The sequence below is a fragment of the Gekko japonicus genome, unplaced genomic scaffold (assembly GCF_001447785.1).
Source record: "Gekko japonicus isolate JY-2015 unplaced genomic scaffold, Gekko_japonicus_V1.1 scaffold687, whole genome shotgun sequence".
Classification (NCBI taxonomy): domain Eukaryota; kingdom Metazoa; phylum Chordata; class Lepidosauria; order Squamata; family Gekkonidae; genus Gekko; species Gekko japonicus.
Window position 1 is genome coordinate 262821 of NW_015161424.1, and position 19967 is coordinate 282787.

A 19967-nucleotide genomic window follows, 5' to 3' on the forward strand; every position below is an offset into this window, starting at 1 on the left:
ACTTTCATAGCTCTACAATATCCCCTGTTTAAATGGGGCAACCTGAATCTATGGTGTGGTCACATTTGAAATACACTGTTCCAAATGTGACCACATCATAGATTTTTCTCAAACATGCCATTTTGTTTTCAGTCTATTTTCTAACAACTCAAAGCTTGGAACTTCCCTGTGTTTGATGCATTCATCGCTAGGCAAACTACTGATTGTACAGAATCAAAATACCGCAGAATAGGCAAAATACCTACTTCTCAGCTAATGCTGAGATTATAATTATGTAAATCAATTTAATCAGGAAAGTATTGCTGCAATGACTACTAATGTCACAAAGGCACTCAAGATTTATATGTGCAACAGCTTCACTTTAGTTTTTTCTTTAACCACTAGAAAACAGATGCAAAGATTTCTTGCACTTTTTTTTAGCATTCTACCCAATAAAATTCTCCCACAGGAGTCAGATGTAGAAGATTATACATACTGAGTTCACAGACATTCTTTTTGCCTGAAACTGCTTCCCAGAACATTTGCATAAAAACCCATCTTTTCCATGGACAGTTTGGTACACCCCCTCCCCCTTCAGCACTGAAAGAAACTTAACCACATGCAACTGGAATAAATGTATATTCTTCACCCATTTATCCCCAACTCATTCCCATTCTCTTGTTGGCTATAGCCATTGTTTTATTAACATTGGAAGCCACCTTGAGTTCTCCAATGTAGAAGGGCAGTTAATAAATGTTTTTTTAATATATTTTATTATTATTATTTTTAAAAAATATTGTTTATGAGATTTTGAGTCCCATTGGACAAAGACCTGGCTTCAATTTGTTTGAAGAAATGCACTTTTTCTTTGTTGGTGATATGAGCAAAACCTTCAGGTTGTGTTTTTAAAGTCCCCCCCCCGGGCAAAGAACAGGTAGGGAGGAGGAAGTCAGTCAATGGCTTTCTAGGCTCACCTCAGCTACGTCTTAATAAATGCTAATAGGTCTAGCTAGAGAGGGTCCATTCCCCCCCCCCCCCCCAAGCAGGGAACATAAATTTGGAGGAATTAAATACTAGAGAGACTTCAGGAAGGAAATTTCTGGAAACTTCAGGAAAAGCTTCTCTGACCTGACTGGGACAGTGGGAGGGTAAAGGGGGAAGATAAAACTCCTGGGAGCAAGGGGGAAGGGCTCTTTTGTGCTGGGCCCGTCAGAGCAGACAGAACTCTTAGTGGAGGTCTGGAGGAAGCGACCATTGACCATGTGGTGGCCTGGAGAGCTACTGAAAGCTTCAAGGTAATGGTAACTCAGTAGAGATTTGTCACTTCCTAAGCTAAGCTAATTTCTGATAGGACATGTATAGAGACAGGGACAAAGGATTTGTGTTTTACCCATTTCTTTTGAATCCCTTGCTCAATCTGGTGCTGTGCTAAAAGTATGCTTGTGAACATTTTCTTTTAAATAAATACTTTATAAATTTTTATGCTGGTAGTGGTTCTCTGTACTATACTCTAACATCTAGGACATACTATTTTAAAAGTAGTGCCAGGAGTGGAAGACAGGCAGTTGGCAAGTGGCTGTTCCTCCAGGGGTGCACAAGGCAGTAAACGGTCCCCGTGGTTACCAGGCACTGGGCAGTGGGAGACACAGAGGCAAGGCCTCAGAACATGGAAGGGAAGCTGGGAGTCCTAACCCTCCCAGAGGGCAATTCTTTACAAACAAAGGTCAGGTGGTGGCAGGTTACAGGAGAGAGAGAGAGAAAAGCCTCTTCTGGTGTTGGGAAAACCATGGAGGACAGGGTGGAACAGGGCCTGCAGGCCGGAGAGGGCCCATTCCACCACACAAATATTATAATAATAATAATAATAATAATAATAATAATAATAATAATAGTATTTTCTGCAGTTCTTGACATTTTAAGAGGACAATATATTGAGGTTTTGTACACTACTCCAGAAATAGGAGCTAGTTTGTGTTTTCTTAAAATCTTGTGTCACAGGGAAATTCTCATTTTCGGGACTCCAGCTGCAGCATGAGATTTTCACTTTGAAAATGACAGCCTTCTGCATCTATATCAAGGAACTCCATATTTGCAATATACTACTGGCTTTTAGGAAGCATTTCAAAAGTATCTGAGAATTCACTAAAGTTATTGACTTTTGTTTCAATAGATGATCAATCTTATTCTCTCATCTGTCGATGTGGTGGGAATTACAGTATCTCCAAAAGCGAAGCTGAAGATGTTTCTCTAGTATGCTGTGACACTTGTTCGCTAGTTATAGAGATCCTTCGATGATCCAACATTATTTGATTCAAGCATGTGAAAAAGGGAAAGGAAGCACCTGCTTGTGGACAGACAAGAATGAATGGATCAGTAAAAACATGGGAAAATACACAGAAAATGTTCATAAGTATGCATTTTAAATTGTAGTTCTTGTATTAGTGTTGCTTGTTCTTTCCCATTTTAAATACTGACCTTCCTCAGTTTACTCACGGCACATAAGTAAATCCCATACTGTAGTGAAGAGGTGATTACTTTTGTTGGATTTCATTTGATATGGGACACGTGATAGCATACTTGGGACAGAAAGTATAAGCAAAATGTAATTTGTTGAAAGCAGATACTATATATTATCTTAAATTGCAGTTCTTAAAGATGGGATGGTGAGGCCTTTTTGTGCTGCAGTGGGACGGAGGAAGTCAGCAAAAATCACCACCCCGATTCTTACACAGACCCCTATTCTTAATTCTGCATATGTGGTGGAGGTCATGTAAGAACAGTGGTTTTTGCTGATTTACCCGTTTGTTGGAGGAGAGAGCAAAGGCATGTCTGGAAACTTGCTCCTTTTGTGGGTGGCTGGAACCAGTTTACATTATTGAAGTAAAAGACTTCTTGCTTAGCAGTGCTCCTTTATTACAATGGGGGTCATGTAAAAGTTCACAATGGCTTCCCCTCATTGTTATATAGCAATCTGAGCATTTGTCTACCTGGTGCCATAGTAGTTAAAAAGAGTCCCCCTCTACAATTGTATATGTCTTCGTTCTTTTCAAGGCGGTTATTTAATTTACTTTAAATAAATGAAAAGCAATGTGATTCGGACATTTTTAAAAAATGCATGATTTGTGAACAACTACTGGGATAATCTCTGTATCCTTTGTAAATATGCATTTTATTAAAAAGAAAAGAAAAGAAATGAAAGTATAATGACCCAAGATTGTTAGAAGGATTTGTATGTGGGATAGATGAAAAGTGTTGTATAGTTTTAAACAATTTGTATTTAAATCCATAGGGAATCTTAACTGCACAATTTTTATGGTATATAAAATATCTTTATGGAGGTTTTTTTTAAGGCTATAGAAGAAATCAGATGAGCATAATTCATTCAGTCCTTACAAATCCTGTTACTATTGGGACTTGCACGTAGAAATCCAAAATCAGTCAGAGGCCATAGCTATAAAAGAAAAATAAATATGTTAGATTACTGGTCACCTTCTCTTGTTTGCTTTCTTGTCTTTCATCGTCATTTCAGCTAAAAGTGAAAAACTATAAATGCTACAAGCAAGTCCACAGCAGGTCCTGTTTACAGCACAACCCTAAATTGGAAGAAGTGTGCATACACATGAAGGCTTATATGCAGAATAAAACTTCGTTGGTCTTAAAGGTGCCATTGAACTCAAACTTCATTCTGCTACCACTACCCACCATGGTATATGCCTTGAGAGAGAAAACATAGTGTTTCAAGGCTACCCCACCTGAATCTATCTTAAACAGAGTTACACATGTGAAGTGAATGGGCTAAGAAGGTTGTGACTCTACTTAGGTTTCCACTGCCAGTTACATCAGTTAAAGATGCTCATGCACACCCAGAAGCAAAAAATCTGTATCATATAGAAGATTTATCACCAGTCATAATCAGACGCACTTGGTTTGGATACTCGTCATTACAGAAGTTAATTTTAGAGATGGTATACCTGTGTGTTAGCACTACTGACATATGTCTGGAAACCAGATGCACACATCTAAAGCAAATTTGGGGCAAGGCTACCTGAAGAACTATGGAATCCCCACCCTCAGCCAAATTATTTGACCACATGCCTTCTGTAAGTATACAAAGATGGGAAACTGGCTATAAGCTGCCAATTAGGGATGGGCATGAGCTGGCTCATGAACTAAAGTTCGTGATGAATTTTGGTTGGTTCACAGTTCACGAGCTGAAGTTTGTGGCAGGTCAACCGGCATAAACTTTCAAGCAATCCCTGAATGGATACATTTCCAGACAAACTGTCTCTGCTCAAACATAATGTTTACCAAACTTCAAAGCAACAAGGGGGGCAGAATTCTCCAGCCTTGAAAACACCAATAGGTTTCCTGTGTGTTTGATGTGTGTAACTTGCACTTTTGAGCCTGCACCTGACATTTCCCCAAAAGCACTTTCCCGGGGGTATCTGGGGGCACCCCGCCCTGAGCCTGCAGGGTATAAATCAATTAAATCCAGCCGAAGCACAACTTGGATCCCCTAAGTCCAATCTGCACAAAACTGGCAGGAAATATAGAGGTGCATCAAAGGGAGGTCCCCTGCAAACTTGATGTCTTTAGCTTGCACAGGGTTCACTCTATACACTCCTGAACCTACGCCTGTCAAAATGACCACATGTCATTTCCCCAGAAAGCACTTTCCTGGGGGCACTTTATTTGGGGGGGGGGGTGTTAACTCAGACCCCATGAATTGAATCCTCACCAAACTTGGAGGTGAGGTGGTGGAGAGTCAGTTGGAGATCCCCTGTGAGTTTGGTGTCCCTAGAATGCTACAGAGAGCATTCTACCTTGTCACGAACTGAACCAGTTTGTTTGGCAGCTAAAAGTTTGTGACAGTTCGTGGTTTGCGAACCGGGCATGCCATGAACCACAAACCGAACCACATTTTCCTAGTTAGTGCCCATTCCTACTGCCAGTATTTCAGCAGTCAACAATCCAGCTGAAGCACAATGCTCCACCTAGCTCTTATCTCTGTGTCTTGGAGACAGCAAAAGCAAGCATTTCTGGGGAGGAGGGATGAATGAGCACAAAGCCTGGCATCCAGTTTTCAGCACTCTGGATATTAAGATTAAATGAAAGGGGCTGGGAACAACCAGAAGGCTTAATGAAAACTGGAGCTTGGTTGCGATGTCATCCCATAGTAAGATACCAGAGTAGATGAAAACATCCCCAAACTGTATTTTATCATTCTGTGTAAATCTCCTGGGGCATCCTTCTGGATCAAAAGGATGGGTGGAAGCCAATTTATTTAATTGGAAAAAAATGTTTCAGATAGTTTTTGGAAACTGAAATGTTTTAACCTGTTCTCATACCCAAGTATTTTAACTGTTTCATTATATTTTTATAGCAATTTGAAAGGTTCAGATGAGAAGGGGATTGAAGTGGGAACTAGAAAAACTCTGACGTCTATTAAAAATAGGAGGCTGGCCTAGATGGATTTCAGTAGAATTCTTATGTTCCAAGCATTTAAAAATAACTACAGCAAAGAGATTATCATGTTACTACATTATATGTGTGGCTGTAGTTAATATAAAAAGTAATGACTTTTTCATTACTGTGGGCTTTTCACTCACCAGTATACAATCTCATTGAAAAATATAATTAAATATGCATGCATGTGCCCCACATAAATGTTAAATATACATCAAAATTCCAATGAAAATGCTATTATCTGCCACCTCTCTGAACAAGACTTAAAACACATATTTTCTGCTTCAACATGGACTGATTACACCTGATTTCCTGTCCTCGCCACCCACCAAAAGCCATGTGGCATTTTATCCAGGAAGGTCTGCTGCTTCTTGATATTTGGGAGTTCATACAGTTGGTAGTGGAAGACTGAGGAGACCTGCTGCTTCTGACCTCCTTATGATCACAGATAGGCAAATTCAGCCCACTGTGTTTACCTTTCTTTAACCTTATTTTAGTTGATAGTACTTGTAACTTTTGTCATGACATACTGGGCACAGATCCAAATTACTCCTTATATGAGTCAAAGGCACTTCCATTTATTAATGCATCAATTGCTGTTTTGGAGGATTTCCCCAAGGGTTCTTCTGGGGACAGAAAGAGCTGCTTGGAAAGGAAGGTGGGAAAGCACAATTCTTTCATCAAAATCAGAATATGGAGCAGGCTAGAATATGCTTCAGTTGATTGGACAACACGGATGTCATTTTGCAGTACTGCACTTTCATATACTGCCTTCAATGAGGAATACACAGTCAACAGTATTTATTCTTTTCCCCCTCATATATAAAAGTAGGTTTGAAATTCACTTGGCTCATGTTTTACACATCTTTAAGCACAGTAGTCATTTGAGAAGATCATGTTCTCCTGAAACACTTTAACACCCCAGTCCATGTGCTGCACTAGATAATGAAAATGTCTCATAGTGGTAGTATAGGGCCCCCAAGACTTATAAAAACTGTTAAATTAACACATTTTAGATTGCAGAAGAATACCTTAAAGCAAATACGTCCTTTTATCAACCCATATGGAACAGGACCGTAACACCTGGAGTCAGTAGAATTTCTGAGATTATCACCTTCTAACCAAACGTGTCCTTTAGGTACCTGAGAAAGATCAAAATTAAAAGACAAATATGTAGTCGAAGGAAAATGGAATCATCTCCCAACAGTACAATCTAATTTTACCATTCAGCATGCAGATATGATGAATGAATGGACACTTCCCTGAAACAGAGTAGATGAGAAAAAAAATCCAAGTATCTATTCTTTCACATGCTCCAAAAACACTATATTGCAACAAAAAGCACCCAAATGAAGATGTAAGAGGTTAGACCAATGTGACAGGGTCATTTATTTAATAGACTTCAAAAGAGGTCGTTAGGATGTTGACTGAAAATCTGCCCTGCTGTCGCGGTAACAGCATGAACAGGGCAGCCACACACTCATCAACATCCTGGGGCCAGTACTAAGGCTAGACCTGTTAGTAGGCTTGTGATGAACTAAATAGTAATTGATTGTGACATCAATTACGAATAATCTCATCATTTTATCAGAGAGGGCTTGTCAAAGTTCTAATTAAGATCTCAGTTCATTCTATGCACAGGCAGGATCCACAACACATAATATTGCAATAATGACCATCACAAACTGGAAAGTCTCTCCTTGTAATTTAAAAATTAATGATGGTGACCTTATCATATAACAGAGACCTTTTACTGCCTATATGGACAGTGTGTGAGCTGAATTAAATGCCATAGGTTCAGCCCTAGACTACTGCTGTGATATTTGAGATGCTATAACATAACCACAATGAAATAAAACATGAGTCCAATGGCAATTTAGACTGAATGAATTCATTCCTGCATAAGCATTCATGATGCATCAGAAACATGAAGCCGACATCCATAAGGCCAATGATTCAACAGCCTTATAGATGTATACTTCATGCATCTGATGAAAAGAGCTCTGACTCACACACTTAATTTTTTTAGTCTTTAAAATGCCAGTAGATTTCTATCTTATTTTGCTCTGAAAGCATAACTACCATCTGGAATTAACAACTGCAACAGCACCTAGGAGGAAAAAACAAATTCAAAGTTGTATGCATTTATCTAGCAGACAAAAAACAGCTCAAAATATCCAGCATGTAAAGCTTTTGAAATGAATATGGAATCAAACAGTTGAATGATTTACAATCGGCAAAGAATTCTTAATATTAAACAAACACAAGCAATAGGAAAGAAACATGACTTTAATTATACGTAATTGTCACAGATTCAAGAGCTGGCTGATTTAATTGAGTCAATATACTCTTCACACCAAGACGCAGCCCCAGGATGACTTTAAAACGAAGAAGCAGCTTATCAGGTTTCACACTGATGCTAAATGCAGGCTACCACATTTATATCCAGGCAACAGAAAGGACTTGTTAACTCCAACAGCTGGAGCAGATAAAGGGCCAGTTCAGAGGCCTGGTCCCTATAAACCTACACATAGTACAATCCTAAAAACACTTTCCTGGGAGTAAGCCCCATTGAATAAATCTGTATAGGATTCTAAGTAGACCAATTAAGGATAGCTCTGTCAAAGTAAGACTGGCAGCAGGTCTCAGGTCTCTGCTTCTCATTCTCACCACTAGGAGAAGGTAATGAGTGCACCATGAGATACAGCTTTATCTGAACGCAGATTTTCCATGCAAAATAGACTCTGAAGGCCAGGTAATAGCTAGAAAGGCCTAAAATCTATGGATCAGTTTATCTCAGCTACTTTCGCAATCACCACAACATTCTCTGCTCAGAAACATTATGGTCAAGCAGTTACAATGCCAGGCAGCAGTAAGGCTCAACAGTAAGCCAGAACACAATAATATAACTTAGTGCAAGGGGATGAAGATAAAATTAAAAGATTTACAGGGGACAGCATAAAATTAAGCATTAAAAAATAGTATGCTAACACAGCTAAAATGCTGGACATAGCTAGATGTGGAAACTGTTATTAAGCAGGCCAATATACCTAGATCTAATGGAAGTTACCATTCCATTGCAAATCCACAAGAAAAGAAAAGCAAACCTGTTAGCACAGTTGGCAAGCATGAATCATTCTAAGTTGCTCAAAGGAAAATCATACCCTCTTTTAGTACTTACTTCGCTGTAAGTGCAAGTATAGCAAGTGATAGTGTCAGACAGGTGATTTTGAAACAATTCAAAAATATTTGGGTTGCTCTTCAAAATGGACAAGATCTCAGAAAAAAGTAAGCATGGCCCCGGTCACACGGCAAAGTTGCCGCGGGAGAGGCACGGGAGTCCCACGGAATTTCCGGGCGCGATCTGACCCCAACATCTGGGAAGCGCAGTGCTCCCGTGGCGAACCCGTGGCTCCCCGCCGAAGGTGCGGAGTTAAAAACTAGTACCTATGAGGTACTAGTACCTATGAGGTACTAGTTTCCTGAAACCGCGGGCCAAGGGCGGGCGTCTGATCGCGTTCCCGGTGGACTTACGTGGCATCCGGAGCCTGCCGCTGTTCGTCTCCGCAGGTTGCGCAACAGCACCCAACAGCGCATGCACACAAAGAGCGATTGCTAGTGCGATCGCGCGACGCGGCTTCTGTGCCACGCTGCAGGATACCCGTCTGATTGGCATTTCCCCCGAACCACGGGACCTCGACCGGGACGTATGCTCGGGCAGCCGCGCGTTAGTTTCCTCTGGGGCAATTAGCCACGCCTCCCCCCCGCAATATCCGGCCCGTGTGACCGGGGCCCATGAGGAATAAAAGACATTCACCTATTGTTTCTGCAATATTTTGGGCCAAACTGTACCTAATGGTGCACTTCTATGTGTTTAGAAGCAAAAGTCAATATGTTTATGCATGTTATTTACCATTCTGCAGCTCCTTCTGCACAAATGGTCTTTTCCCAACCGAGGCCACTTCTTTCATTGGAGCTTAACTAAGAAAGAAAGTTACTGAGGGAGGCAAACTAATGTGAATTAAACTTCAGGCAGGGGCTTTTTCTCCAACATGCCAGTTTTACTTTTAAAAGTCACACCCTTCTCAATTCACACCACTCCCTCTGTATGACTATGGCAATTCTGGAGTTAAAATACAGAACCAATTACAGGGGGAGGCTTTTGCTTTCCAGGCACAACCAGGCAAGAGAAACAGAATGCTGAATCTGATGGGTTTTTGGTTGATTCAGTAGGGCTCTTGTAAAGCTCTTTTGTTAGAAACGTGTGCTGCCATCACATCTAGCTTAGCTCTTATTACAAAGGGATTACTGAGCAAGATGTTGGAGCACCTTCCCTGCAAGGAAAGGACAAAGGGTTTGGGGCTTTAGGGAAAAAAGATAACGAAAGAATTTGCAAGCATACAATGGAGTTGGATAGCCAGTACATTCATCACAGCCTAAAGGAAATGCTTCTTCATAAAATCCATAATTAATTTGTCACAGTATGTAGTGATGGCCACTATCTTAGATTATGGATTAGTCAATTCATGCCAGATAGGTCTGTCAGGCAACATTAGTTACACAGAACATCCATATTTGGAGACCATGTACCTCTGAATACCAGTGGCTAGGGGACAACTACAGTGGGGGGGACGCATAGTGCTAGACTAGATGAACATTTGGTAGACCTTCTGAAGCTCTTTTGTTAGGAAGCATATTTTAGGGATGTTGAGCCTGCCTCAGATTTGAACAGAGGTAGAATGTATGCCACACACATGCAAAGAATACAAACTGTCAGGCTGACCATCTGAACTTTGTAGTTTCCCATTCAAATCTGCATTTCGGTACAAACAACACAGCTGTACTTTAATTAAGAGGAATACCAGAATAAATATATGGATAAGAATATTTGACACACATCACAACATTAATTTATGGGAGCAATATATGCGGTATATATGCCACGTACACATCACTAATATTTACTTCGTTTAAAATGGAGACATTTCCCCTGCAGCACAATTATTCATTATTTTAATACAAACCCCTTGACTGTAACTATTTTTCACAAGGAAAAAAGTTCTTCAATAAAGCACTGCTCTGCGTTGGCATGCAAAAAGTCTTCCAAGGGTGATTTCCATAATTTTAATTTTATCCTCACAATAATCCTAAAAGGTTAGATTTGTTGGAATATACAAGGTCTATAGTGCACCTACTTGAAGAAGATCAGAAAAACAGCCTATAGGGGACAGCTGAAGGACTGGTAGTTAGCATAACTAGATTAGGGACTTCCCACAGTTTCAGATTTTGTAATTCCTGTACCCTGATTGACTCTTTGGAGTCTTGCTGTTCCAACTGAACCATCCTCCTTCATTCCTGTCTCACAGCAGTTAATCACTTAGTTAAAGTCTCTCTCCCTCTCCTATCAAAGTTTATTTCTTCTTTAATGAACTGAGTTATTTTCTTTAAACAGTTGGTGCTCTGCTCCTCTGCATTTTTAAACTCTGCCAACAAGACTGAGAGACAGTGACTGCCCAATGTCATCATGTGAATGGAGCAGGGATTTGAACCGAGATCTCTCAATTCTAACTCTATTCACTACACCACATCAGGTCTCATTTCTTTGCACCCCACTGGCAATAGAGTTTAGCATCTCTTGCATCTCTACCTAAATATCTCCCCAAGTTACTAAGCCAACTGCACTTTTAACACATACACTAAGATCCTTCATAAACAGGATTCTTCATTCATTTTGGGCACAGACTTCCACTTAATTCAGGGAAGATTGTCTAAAAAGCTGAGCAAGCTCTAAATATATTATGGACCATTTGTACCTGCAAGAGATCACTGGATCAGATTATATGGCAACAAAGCAGAAAACAGATATCTTGTGTACATATTAAATTTGCAGCCACTATGCTGTAGTACAATGTGTACTTGGAATACATCCCTACCTTAGAGCAAATCTAGAGAGGAGGCATGGAGATCTATGACTGAATGACCCTTTAATCTCTTAAAAGAAAGAAAAAACCAGTTGGGATGGATAAGGAAACTGGATTGCTGCCATGGCACAGGAGAGGTGTACCTCTCTTTCACCTGTATCATTTCTCTACCACTACCCCACCCCCATGCTAATTGCCTTGAGAGAAAAAACATACAGTCTTTCAAGGCAAACAACTGCTTGGGAAGCTGATTTGTACCAAAAATACAATGGGTGGGTAATTGTTCTCTCCCAACCCTGTTCTGAAATGCCTACTTGACAAATGCTTTTAACTACTTAAATGTCCCAAATAAGCTGTAGCTTAGCAAAGATTATTCCTGTAGCCAAAAGAAATGAAAAGCCTCGATGGATGACTGATGTAACTCTTAAAATTACTAAAGAGATGAAAACCAAAAGTAAAAGGTGACAGAAATAGTATCAGAAGTCTACATGGAATGTTCCAGTGACTTGCACATACAAAGAGCCATCATAATAACCAGTGTTAAAAAAAATAGAACAGAACAATTAAAAAGAAAAAATAAGAGATACAATTCACAAGATCCAAGAAATCAAAGGGAAATTTAAAGCACAGCTAGGCATGCTGAAAGGTCAACACAGAAACACATTAACTGAACAGAACAAAATAAAGAAAAGATGGAAGCAATGCACTGAATACCTATACAGCAGAGATGAAAGGATGACAGATTCCTTCCAGGCAGAATCTTTTGAAGAAGATGGAATGAACCTAACATCCAAATCGCAAGACGTCATAATCCTGCTGTACATGTCATTGATCAGGCTGCACCTGAAGTAGTGTGTGCAGTTCTGGAAGCCTCACTTTACAAAGGATGTGGACAGAAAGCAACGGGTGCAGAGGAGAATGATGAGGATGATCAGGGACTTGGAGACCAAGGCCTATGAGGCAAGGCTGAAGTACTTGAGAATGTTCAGTTTGGAGAAGAGGAGGTTGAGGGAAGGGCATGATTGTTCTCTTTAAGTATTTGAAAGGCTGTCACTTAGAGGGGGGAAGGGAGCTGTTCCTGTTGGCAGCAGAGGATAGAACTTGCAATAATGGGTTTAAATTATGGGTGGAAAGGTACCAGTTGTATATCGGGGGGAAATTATAGTAAGAGTAGTTCAACAGTGGAATCAGCTACCTAGGGTGTTGGTGAGCTCCCCCCTCATTGGCAATATTCAAAGAGCGGTTGGATGAACGTTTCTCAGGGATGCTTTAGGCTGATCCTGTGTTGAGCAGGGTTTTGTACTAGTTGGACTGTGTGGCTCCTCCAACTCTATGATTCTAAGAACCTCCAGTTTTAGAAAGTGAAGTGAAAGCTGCACTGAGAGCAACTGGGAGAAACAAATAATCAGGAGTATATGGGATATCAACAGAGGTATTTCAAACCACAGAAATGAAGTCCATCAACATTTTAACAAGATTACACCATCAAATATGGAAAAGAAAACAATGGACCATAGACTGCAGCAACTATCAGACTACTGCATTAATTTTTCATGCAAGTAAAGTGATGCTCAAAAGCTTATAACAAATATATGCAACATATATGGAACAAAAAATACCAGATGTTTAAGCTGGGTTCAGAAAAGGAAGAAGCACTAGAGATCATATTGCAAATTTACATTGGTTACTGAAGCGTATGAGAGAATTTCAGAAGAAAATCAGCTTGTGTTTTATAGATTACAGCAAAGCTTTTGACTGTCTGGATCCTGAAAATTTATAGTTGGTTTTAAAAGAAATAGGTCTGCAACGGCATCTGATAGTTTTGATGTACAACCTGTACCCTATCTCCTTTCCAGCCAACCATCAACCTACCTTTATCTGCCCCTCTGACTTCAGTTTTCCATCTTTCCCCCTCTTCCTAGGAAAAGTACAGTCTTTCTCCGCAGTGGGGACCAAAGCAGCTTACATCATTCTCCTCTCCCCCTTTTGATCTGAACAACCCTGTGAGGTAGGTTAGGCTGAAAGTCTGTGACTAGTCTGAAATCACCCACAGCAAGAACCTGGATCTGGCAGACCCTGCTCTGAAGTGCTAACTGCTACGCCACACTGGCTGTCCTAGTTGAGAGCATGTTTGAAGTAATGGTTAAGAGCCCAGAATCTAATCTGGGAGAACCAGGTTTGATGCCCCACTCCTCCACATGCAGCTGCTGGTGTGACCTTGGGTCAGTCATAAGTTCTTTCAGAGCTGTTCTCTCAAGGGCAGTTCTCAAGAGAGCTCTCTCAGCCCTACCTACCTCATGGGGTGTCTGTTGTGGGGAGGGGAAGGGAAAGGGATTATATACTGCTCTGAGACTCCTTCAGATAGTGAAGGGCAGGGTAGCAATCCAATCTCTTCTTCTTCTTCTTGAGGGGCTGCTGGAGGTGACTAGGAGCAAAAAGCCAGGCCTAGTTGTCATGCCAGTCAGGTGTCATCAGGTCACTCAGAGGGCACTGCCAGGCCTCGGGCAGCCAACCTCCTGGTGGAGCCTGAAGATTGCTGGGTATCACAACTGAACTCTCTCCCTCTGGAGAAAATAACTGCTTTGGAGGGTGGACTCTATGGCATTCTATTCAGCTGAGGCCTCTCCCCTCCCCAAACTCTGGCTTCTGTAGGCCACAAAATCTCCAGGAATTCCCCAATCTGGAGCTCCGGCAGCCTCGGGCAGCCAACCTCCTGGTGGAGCCTGAAGATTGCTGGGTATCACGACTGAACTCTCTCCCTCTGGAGAAAATAACTGCTTTGGAGGGTGGACTCTATGGCATTCTATTCAGCTGAGGCCTCTCCCCTCCCCAAACTCTGGCTTCTGTAGGCCACAAAATCTCCAGGAATTTCCCAATCTGGAGCTGCAACCCTAGTCAGGACTACCCCAATGAGTTTTCTCTCAAAGGCCAAAACAGACCTGGATAGGGCAGTCTTCCCCCCATTTTTACTGACAGAACCAAGCTTGGTTGCCTAGCAACAGCCACTGAAGGGAAAGTTTGCTTAGCAGTAGGAGGAGGTGAAGTGTCTTTGTCAAGAGAGACAGCCGTTTTGGCAGTTTATTCTGTCAGGGAATGGCCAAGCCAGCAGTGGGTGGGGAAGAGGAGCAGACCCAGCACCTAGCCAATGGCATGCGAGTACTCTTGAGTGGTGGCTGACTGGCCAATGGCTGATTAAGCACACAGCACAGCCAATGGGAGAGCCATAAAGTGTAAATATGTAGGGTAATTATATATACATAGGATGCTGTCCTGGGGAAGAGCCATGGACACATTGCACTTGGCCCCACACAACAAACCAACGGTCACAGCAGAAGAGGCCTTATACTTTAGCTGGGCCAGACCCCTCCCACTGTTTTAGAACAGAAAAAGGACTTGTTTCCCTCAATAAATGTTTGTGACTGACAATAAAAAAGGAACCCTTGAGAATTATTTTTGCAATTTTCACTTAAATATGAAAATCAAATACTTCATTTAATTTCATTTTTCTCTCTTTCAAAATAGTTCATCACTCTTTGGTCCTCAAAGGGTGGCCAATGTAGTTAAACATTCAAAAGTATTCCAGTCTTCTCCAAGGATACTAAAGTGCTGAGATAAAAAAAGAACCTTGTTTTGTTCTTATACTGACATTTATTTCTGAGGCTTCCTTCTTGAGTACGATAAGAAGTAATCTTGCTGTCAGACAAAAGAATGAAGTCACAAGGTTCTCCTCTATCCCTACTGAGGTCGAAGTGTGTCCAACACTGGTACAAGCATCAAATGTAATTGCTTCATTGCCTTCAGGTATTCATCTGACAAAAGCAGCTTTGGTGAATAAACCACAGGTGTTGCTTCTCTTGATTAAAGTGAAGTATGATAAAAGGGACTGCAATATCAAATAACGTTCACTAGCTACTAATGAAACGTATATATCTGATTAAATTGCACCTAATTAAGAACCAAAAGAACTAAAATGTAAGAACTTTTTTTAAAAAATCAAGTTTTCCTTCACATTTCAGGTTTCATGAAGACATAACTTTCACCTGTCTCAAAACAAACATTATATAGCTTACTAAACATTATATTACAATATGTCAATTCATGGTTGTCAAGATTACTAAAATTGCTAGAATATACTGAAACCACTGCTATTATGTTCCACTGTACATAATGAATTAGAAATATAGGGTGAAACATTTTCCACTGCTTTAATTTTGAGTGTTTCACAGAGTAGCTGTGTTGGTCTGCAGCAGAACATTTTTTTAATTTTTTTTTAAAGAACAAACGAAAAAGACCAAGAAGAAAAAAGAAACTGAGGAAAAAATCTGAAGAGCTGTGAGGCAAATAGCGAAAAAAGCGAACCCATCAGACCAACGAGGAAAAGGTCTTTCCAACGTGGCGGTAAGAGAGGAACTGGCGGGATGTCCGTGCCCACCCCTCTGGGCATGCGCGGTGGGGTTCCTGCGCATGCCCGAGGTCTGGGCGCGAAAATCCATTAAGAACTTGCTACAATGCCGATCGATCCAGCACGTGCGTACTAGATCCCATGGGTGTGAAACACAGAGACCAAGTCGAAGATCTTGATTTTTTCCCTATAACAAATATTTCAGTAAAAGCATTTTTTGCTACTGGGAAATGAAATTAATCATATGAACTACTTATAAAATGTGTTTACTAGATATGTCAAAATAAATATGCAAAATCAGTTTACATTCTAATTAAGGAATGCAGTTTGCCATGTCTGTATGCTCATTTTTTTTCTACAATGAAAAAGAGATCCATACAGAAAATCAAGGCAGAGCAACAGAAAATTCTCAGTATTGGAGTTCACACAAAACAATATGTAAAAGGATGCAGAGAATTTTTCATGTTCAAATACTATTCAAGCCTGTTAGGATCTCCAACCAAGCCATTTTGTACACAGTGAAATTTTATTCTAAGAAGAAAAGTCAGGCTCAAAAATGCACTGGAAGTTGTTCTCTATTAACTTCTTTTCTTTATCCATTCATTTACATGACATTTAGAAAATTAAGCAAAGCATATAGTAGCTCTTATATCAATATCTTGCATCCTATTCCCATGGGTGGCCCGACCACACAGATTAAAAAATCTGCAAGTGAGATGGGAGGCAATGACTGAAGCCTAAAAAACCAGGGAAAACTCCAGGTTTGCAGAAAATTTCAAAATCCCCCTCTCTCAAAAAATCAAAGAAACAATGTCTGTGCAGGCAGACATCGTAGGAAAAAACTGCTCAAGCTAATGTAGAAAGCAGAACTTATTTCAAAATACTGTGCTCAGTTTATTTATTTATTTATTATTATTTATTATTTACATTTATATCCCGCCCTCCCCAAGGCTCAGGGCGGCTAACAGCATGTAGCTAATAAAACAGTAAAAACAATACAAAATATTAAAAGTACATCATAATTTATAACCTATCTGAAGCAAAGCTATCTAAAAACAAGATGGCAGTCCTCTAAACGTCCCATTCTCGCCCATGATGCAAAAAAGAGTATTTCGGCTTTTGGTAATCCATGCCCATATCCCGATGTCCTCCAGGGCGTCGATGGTATACTGATGCGTTGGTGGTATACTGGTGGTGGCGGCGGCTCCTATTTGAAAGCCTGGCGGAAGAGCTCCGTCTTGCAGGCTCTGCGGAACTGTACTAGGTCCCGCAGAGCCCTGATCTCCTCTGGGAGCTCATTCCACCAGATAGGAGCCGCCACCGAAAACGCCCTGTTCTTGGTCATGGTTAATTTGATGGACCGGGGGCCCGGTACCTCCAATAGGTTCCGGCTCCCCGACCGTAGTGCCCTTGGGGGAACGTGTGGGGTAAGGCGGTCCCTTAGGTAGGCTGGTCCCTGACACAGTTCAATTTCTGTGTGTGAATCTTTTCTCACCATAAGGATAAACTTCTGCTGTGGTGATGAAGAAGAAATCTCTTTGCATGCAGCAATCCTGTCTGCATGCCTGTTGCAACTGTCAGAGTAGTGCATTTAGAATCTAGGTGTTAACTGTCTTAAGTAGGATCACAATTTTCATTAACACATACATACAATCCCCTCACAATACTTCAGAATTTTAAGTCCAAGGCATATTGTTATAAACAGTTGCCAAATACCTTCTCCGGCTGTTCCTGTTGTGGTGCATGCAGAGGAGTGACCACAGCAATTATAGCGGCATCCTACAGAAACAGGTGGAATCCAGTGGTCTGCATCTGTATCCACTGCCCTCTCAAGGCTCTTTTATATTGCTACAGAAAATCTGTACCAGAATCAGGCACACAAAGCAACTCCTTGGTATTAATGTCCTCCCTCCTTCAAGTCTTGCATTGTAGCACTTCCACATGGAGCACAATTTGAACTTTCCCCCTTTGTCCATACTGTTGCACTTCAACATCATGGCAAAATGGAGTCTGATCTAGCGCATCCCAAAGCAGGAAACTTTCAGTTGCACTCCACACCCAAGGAAAGGAGAGAGCTTTGAGCACAAGAAAAAAACTGTGTTTGTGCTGGCAAACAGTTCTGACAGGGACATAGGAATGTAACCATTAAGAAAAGAGGTATAGAAAGCACAGATTTCTTAATTGTGCCTGGAGTTACAGGTTTTGAGGCCTCCAACTACAATTAAGGTTCCTTTTAAGGGGTAAATATTCAAAAGCCAATTTAAAAAATCTGGAGCTCTCAAATGGTTTTCAAGTGGCCTAATGTTCTGGCTTGTTTGCAATGGTGTGTTTATTTATTTTTTTTGTTCTGGCTTGTTTTAATGGTGTGTTTTAATGGCGACATGGTTTTATTGCATTGTTTCAGTTGTGAGTTGCCTCATAACAGGTCTCTAAAATGGAGGCATAATTTTTTTTCTAAATAAATGCAATAATTCAAATCCCAGTTGTCTCTTGCAAAACAGCCCAAAATGATATTTGATATTTTGATATAAATGATATTTGATAATATTTCTCATTACTGATTTTAGAATATTCACATGTCCATAAGCATACTAACTCCCAAAGGGAATTCTAATGAAGGAGGTAACTACTTGTTTAGTATTAAATTCCATAAGTAATGTATTGGCTTAAATTCTAAATAATATGCTAAACGTACCAAAGAGCTGAATAAGACTTGTCCTCCAAGAGGCAGATACAAACCACTTAATCTTTAGGCTGTGTTCACTATAGAGAAAACCACAGGATGAAAGAAGCCTGTCATCTCAATGAACTTCACTTTAGCGCAAAGTAAACATTTCCCTCCACATCTGCTCTAGCCAGAGCATTAGCAGAGTGTTGCAATTGATTATCAGTAGAGTGTTGCTGAGAAATGGAGTTGTATCCAGGCTTTTTATCACTAGGATGTGCAAAAAGCGGGTTCCTGATTTACTGTCCTTATTTAGATGAAGAGGCATTACTAGGTCCTCCTTCTGTTCAAGTGACACAAGGACTTAAAGCATATCAGTGTCATAGGATATATAAAGTGGTTTATTACGATTTTCCTGCTTGCTTTTTCAGTTTGCTTTTTCAGCAGCTGCACAATCGGAACATATGCTAATCAAAATGCAACTCACATTGTTAAATCACATGTAGATACAACAATAAAATATTCATGAGTTGATATATAATCCTATTTAAACACTCAGGATTGGATCCAACATGAGTTGTCTGCTGGCAGAAGACTAATCTTGCCAAAGCAGAGGGGACAATTTTCACCATTTGCACCCCACCTACTGCAGACCCACACCTGGCATCCAGCTCTGTCCCTGGGCATGTCCTGAAATCCGGAGACAGAGGTTAGAGAGGTACAATGGGGTGAAATGGAGTGGGGAGCAGGAATGTTTCATCCCTCATACTCAGGCATTCTGAAATCTGAACTGTGACTGATTCATTTAATGCAATGGTAGCCTGGTTTAGTAGTTGAAGTGTCAGGCTAGGATTGGGAAGACACTAGTTTAAACCTTTGCTTACTATGACACTCATGGGTGACCTTCATACAGCTATTCACTGTCTACATCAGGGTTGTCAAACATATGGCGCAGGGGGCCAGAACCGGCCCATCCAGGGCTCTTACGTGGCCTGCAAGCAATTGATGCAAGGGAGGGAGTGCTGGGGGGAGTGGGCGAAGCCACTCCATCGTGGCCTCAGCATGGCAGAGCAACCTTGTCTTCAGCAGTCAAGCATTGTGGGAGCATCTGCCCAGCGCTGCACTGCTGCCTCTCCAGTCCACCTATGTGGGTTTTCCTCTGCAGCCCCCTCCCAGCTGGGTTTCTGTCTCCAGTACCTGTCATTAAGTTTTACGGTCCACATGGCCCGGCCCAACAAAATGGCATTTATGTCAGATCCGGCCCTCGTAACAAATGAGTTCAGCACCCCAAGTCCTACGTGGTTGCTGACAGAATGCAATGGAAAAGGGAAGAACCACGTATGATGAACTGGAAGAAGGACAGAACAAAAAAAAGTACTTCATAACAGTAGTAATTATGACAGTACGAGTGTTTGCCAACACATTTTCAAAATCAATCCTAATTTAGTGAAATTTATAGCAAATTGTTTTATAATATTGTTTATAATATGTTATTGCTGCAGGAGGTACCCCACAGTTCAGTGAGAGAGCATTT

At 40.9% G+C, this 19967-nt stretch overlaps 2 protein-coding genes across 6 annotated transcripts in view; one reads left to right on the forward strand and one right to left on the reverse strand.

Annotated features, from left to right (window-relative positions):
* Nucleotides 1-3201, forward strand: part of DNAJC24 (DnaJ heat shock protein family (Hsp40) member C24) — a 78355-nt gene extending 75154 nt beyond the window's left edge. For both annotated transcript variants that reach the window (XM_015428530.1, XM_015428523.1), the window contains one exon: nt 2150-3201. In XM_015428530.1, the coding sequence (XP_015284016.1) occupies nt 2150-2274 (125 nt within the window). In that variant the 3' untranslated portion in view covers nt 2275-3201. The remainder of the gene's footprint in view (nt 1-2149) is intronic.
* The window catches only part of IMMP1L (inner mitochondrial membrane peptidase subunit 1), a 69751-nt gene continuing 52978 nt past the window's right edge, over nt 3195-19967 (reverse strand). For all 4 annotated transcript variants that reach the window (XM_015428500.1, XM_015428511.1, XM_015428505.1 and 1 more), the window contains 2 exons: nt 6477-6587; nt 3195-3430 (listed from right to left, as the gene is read on the reverse strand). In XM_015428500.1, the coding sequence (XP_015283986.1) occupies nt 3362-3430; nt 6477-6587 (180 nt within the window). In that variant the 3' untranslated portion in view covers nt 3195-3361. The remainder of the gene's footprint in view (nt 3431-6476; nt 6588-19967) is intronic.